This window comes from Carassius auratus, unplaced genomic scaffold, assembly GCF_003368295.1.
Source record: "Carassius auratus strain Wakin unplaced genomic scaffold, ASM336829v1 scaf_tig00025653, whole genome shotgun sequence".
Lineage (NCBI taxonomy): Eukaryota > Metazoa > Chordata > Actinopteri > Cypriniformes > Cyprinidae > Carassius > Carassius auratus.
Window position 1 is genome coordinate 250,886 of NW_020525441.1, and position 4,572 is coordinate 255,457.

General features: G+C 36.0%; 1 protein-coding gene across 1 annotated transcript; it reads left to right on the forward strand.

Moving 5' to 3' along the window:
• The first annotated feature begins 2,512 nt into the window (after positions 1-2,512).
• LOC113078384 (uncharacterized) lies at positions 2,513-4,155 on the forward strand. Its single transcript, XM_026250713.1, has 5 exons — positions 2,513-2,754; positions 2,858-2,995; positions 3,526-3,605; positions 3,750-3,830; positions 3,907-4,155. Exons 1-5 carry the CDS (start codon positions 2,551-2,553, stop codon positions 4,139-4,141), a joined length of 738 nt encoding a protein of 245 aa, XP_026106498.1. The 5' UTR covers positions 2,513-2,550; the 3' UTR covers positions 4,142-4,155.
• The last annotated feature ends 417 nt before the right edge of the window (positions 4,156-4,572 follow it).

Genomic DNA, 4,572 nt, shown 5'->3' on the forward strand with positions numbered 1-4,572 from the left:
ATATAAAATAATAAAAATGCATAGTCCTGGTCAAAAATCTTCCTTAAGTGATTGTTTTTCAGATTCCCCACAATGCATTGCAATCTAAACATGGATAAAAACAAGTCTTGCATTCTAAAGTACAAGAGCTTATGGAACAAAACTGGGTTTCAAATGCTATTTCATGTTGACTTTAAACCTGCATTTACACAAAAAACTTTTCTCCATTCTGTGTGTGTATTTATCGAGTCAAAATAGGGCCATATATATCTGCAAAACAAAACAATGTTTTGCAAACAAAAAATATGTTTTGCAAAAAAAATATATGTTTGCAAAAAAAAAAAATATGTTTTGCAAATAAAAATAGAGTATTGAGAAAAAAAATTGCTTTTTTGCAAGTAAAAAAAAATAACTGCAAAAGAAAGGTCTACCACTGAGAGAAAACATAAAGTTTAGCAAAGTAAAACTTCAGCCGCATTAACTTTGCAACACATTTCCCTTTGCGCTGCTCCTTTAAATCCGCGTTTCAGTCATCCGTGCCTTTGCAGTGCAAGCTTTCCTTTGCGCTTCATTTTTTCTTTGCGCCTCGCTTTGTGTCCCTGATTTGACGTGGGGGAGGGGTCAAGAGGTTGAGGTGTGTACAAGGGACGAAGGCGCGTCCTTCTTGTTACGTCATCAGCGCGAGCCCCAGAGCCCTGACCGAGTGGATCGATCGAAATGGCGGAGCAGAGACATGCGGGTGATGGATCACAGGTATGTATTATTGATCGCTTTCTTCAAGTTCACTAGATAGACCGATAACTATATGTAACTATCTGTATCAACGCGTTTGCTCAAGTTAAGTAAGTTAGAGATCAATTAATGCGGTTAGTGTCAATTAGCTAATCGCCGAGTGTGTCGGCGGCTGTACATTTCTCACAATATGCACACCTTTCACGTTGTTTTATAATTAATGATTTATAATAATCATTCTCCACGCCCTAGTTGTATTATGGACTATAAACGATGCCAAAGGTGTCTCTCAAAATATACTCTAAATAAAACCAATAATACAAAACAAATGTGCAAAAATAATTTGAAATAAACCTCTTTCTGATTCCGAACAAGTTTATTTATATACAGTAGGTCACATCCCAATAGACTATGTTTAAAAGCTGTGATGTTTATGATACATTGTTAATGCACTTATTCTAGATCAGTTGTGTGAAACTCAATTCCTGGAGGGCCACAGCTCTGCACAGTTTAGCCCAAACCAGCTCCAACCCACACCTGTTAGGAGGTTTCTAGTAATCCTGAAGATCTTGATTAGCTGAATCAGATATGTTTGATTAGGGTTTGAGCTAAACTGTGCAGAGCTGTGGCCCTCCGGGAACTGAGTTTAAAAAACCTGATCCAGATAATCCTATGTGATGTTGTCATGACATATTTAACAGAGAGAATATTCAGATGTCTGTACAGCTGCACAGAATTTAATAGGTCTTCTGACCCAAAGCCTTGGTCAGATTCAGTCAGCTCAGGGTCAGCAGCAGCAGCCACAACAACGACAGCAGCCTCCTGCTATTTCTCAGCCTCGAATAGAGCAGGATATGGCCAGGTTGCCGCATCCACATCTAATTATCTTAACAAATCTCTTTTGAATGTGTAATATTATAATTAACATTGTTTTATTATTTGTAGATCTTTTCCTGGGATGTTTAAAAAAGCAAAGAAGAAAACTCCAAATCAACAAATACATGTGAAAGCCACACCTTGGAAACCATTTGCTGTTTCCATATATTTAATGAGCAGCAACACTGACACCTCACCCACACCTTCTGAAGAGCTTGAACTACTCCAGGCCGGACTAGGAAAACGGGTGATTACAATTTCATCCAATGTGAACCATTCGGATGTAAGTTCATTTTATAGTACAATCTAATTTGTTAGTTTGTGCCACCTGATTTTAGAGCAGGATTATTTCTATATCAACCTGCGAATAATTGCTACTTCAAAGTAATATTCCACTTTCAAAGCATGCTGAGATGAATGAACATAATTTGCTTAAATATAGTAAAATGTGAATAAGTATGAATAAAAATTACAAACAAATGCACGTAAAATTTTCAATGTGATAAAGATTTAGTTTTTACTGTGTATGGTTGTTTGAGAACCCTTGTTCTGTTTCATGTTTATTTGAGTTATGCAAGCTCCTTGAAGCTGAATTTCCAAAGATGAAGTCCCTTACTGGAGGGTGGTTACTTTATAAGGCACCAGGTATGCTGTACTGTCAACCAGAACAGACACAAACATGAATATCTGAGTAGAGTTATTAATTGAACGTTTCTCCTTGCATTCTAACCTTAAATCCCATGCTACATCCTTTTTTAATAGTAGTACACAGGGAAGTGTTAATAGAATATGGGAAGCACTGTTTTTTTTCTTTTTAGCTACAGTATAATCCCAATTATATAGTAAAGACCTTTTATTTTTGAATTTGTTAATGTGTTTTTAAATTGTCAGGTGGGAATGGAAGAAGAAAGCTTACTGTTTGTTCCTCCAGACTCAGAGGGTTATACAGGCAGCCTTCTCAAAATGGCTACCACTGCTGGAAAAACAGCACTGTATATGGTCCCTCTTCAAGATGAGTTATGTCTTGATCCACTGCCATTCTCAGCAGAAGAGTTTGCGAAGATGCCAAAGGTTGAGTGTCGTACTTGTAAAACCACAATGCCACTACCAGTTTTGTACTTGCATGTTAAATCTTGTGGTGGCTGCACACAGTCCGCTAATGATGAGGTATGTTGTTTACACGATTACATTTTTTTAGTAGAATTTATTATAACATTTTTCAGTTAAGTTTTCTTTTAGTTAGAATATATATCTCATTTTGTAATTTCAGACTACTGAAGATGATGATGAGGATGTAAAAGTAGTTGGTGAGATTACCAGAGCAGTTACCCCTACAGCCCCAGCTTCTATACACACACCCACCACTTCAATACAAACTTGTTCTCCTACACCCACCACAAGTTTTGAGGTGAGCTAAATGAAAATGCTGTGTTTTTAATATATTCAAAATACATTTGCTTTTAATTTGCTTATAAGTGCATAAGGACTGTTGCAGTTAGTAAAATTAATTAGATGCCATGTTAAGATTTTATTACTAATGGTAATGTTAATTTCTTTGTAGTGCCTTATTGTCAAGTACTTTTGATTAATTGATTGTAATTATACTGTCTCTCATTGGTACATAAAGACCTTTTTTTTTTGCAAGAGGTAAATAACACTGGCTGAGAAGAATGCCCTATTTTTATAGTTTTAAAACACTACACACGTTAGAAGTCCATACAATTTACTGAACATTTAGAACTGAATAAGAATGTTTTTTGTAAAGTTAAAAAAACTGAAACAGCCAGTGCTTGTTTAGATCTTGCAAAATACTTGGTGACCAAAGTATTTAAAGTGACCAATTAAACAAAATACTTGATTGGAGTTTGGAAATAACCAATTGTTTTAATTGGGATTTTATTGTATAATACTTAATCAGTTGTCCTTTTGCCATTGTAGGATGAGGGACAGTGTCCCATTTGTTTAGACACATTTTCACAGACAGAGTTGCCCATGCATGCAAGTGTATGTGGAGATAGGTAATTTTTAATGATTTGAAAAGTTATTTCATTTACAGACATTTAATAAGGTTATGTATTAAAAACATGTTTTAAGTATTATAACATTTACAACATGTTATAACACTTATAAGAAGTCAATCTAACCATTGGGTATATACTCAGTACATTACAGACACTGGATTATGAGAGCAGTCCTCCGTGTGGCACACCTGTACAGCAAAACCAAGGCCCAGACATGAAATGGTACAGTCTATTTATTGCATTTGAACAACCCTGAGACATCAGAATTCTTTACTAATCTTTTTTCCTGTTTTTATAGTCCAGATGATGTATTGCGTTTGTTGGCAAGTAGGGTAGATGACAGCAAGGATTTCAAGATCTGTGTTTCTCGAACTGACTTCTATCAAAGAGCTATGGTGCAGTGGCAAAGACAAAAGAGAGGAACCCCGGGCAATACTTTGCGTGTAACATTTTTGGGGGAAGCAGGTGTTGACACAGGTGCCATTCGTAAGGAATTTCTTTCAGGCAAGTCAGGTTCACAATCGCCTTATTAGGTTTTTATATTCATCGTAACAATTTAAAGTTTAGAAAAAACAATAAACAGTTACCACGAGTCATTATGAGATTTGGTATGTTTTAATGTGCTTATAATTGTACAATGTAGTAAATTACATTCTTTTTTTAACATGTACATTTGTTTGTAGATTTGATTTGGTGAGATTGAGAAACACCTCTTTGAGCACAGAGGACACCAGAGAGGGAAGAGCCCCATCTACTCCCTAAGTAATATGGAGAAGGGATTTTTTAGGTTAGTAATATTGTACATTGTAGTAACATGTCAGTTGTCATTTTTGCATACAACTAAATATTACTTTGTATTCTTTCTTTCAGGACAGCTGGAGAAGTGTTTTCTGTTAGTCTCGCTCAGGGTGGGCCTGCCCCCCGTTTCTTGAGGCCGGTGGTGCTTTGATTATCTCTCATCTGG

What these genes read in the sequence shown, in the direction of transcription:
- LOC113078384 (XM_026250713.1), top strand. Translation starts at nt 2,551, where the DNA reads ATGGCTACCACTGCTGGAAAAACAGCACTGTATATGGTCCCTCTTCAA. An exon ending in CACCCACCACAAGTTTTGAG is followed by an intron (nt 2,996 to 3,525) that starts GTGAGCTAAATG and finishes TTGCCATTGTAG; the next exon opens with GATGAGGGACAGTGTCCCAT. An exon ending in GCAAGTGTATGTGGAGATAG is followed by an intron (nt 3,606 to 3,749) that starts GTAATTTTTAAT and finishes GTATATACTCAG; the next exon opens with TACATTACAGACACTGGATT.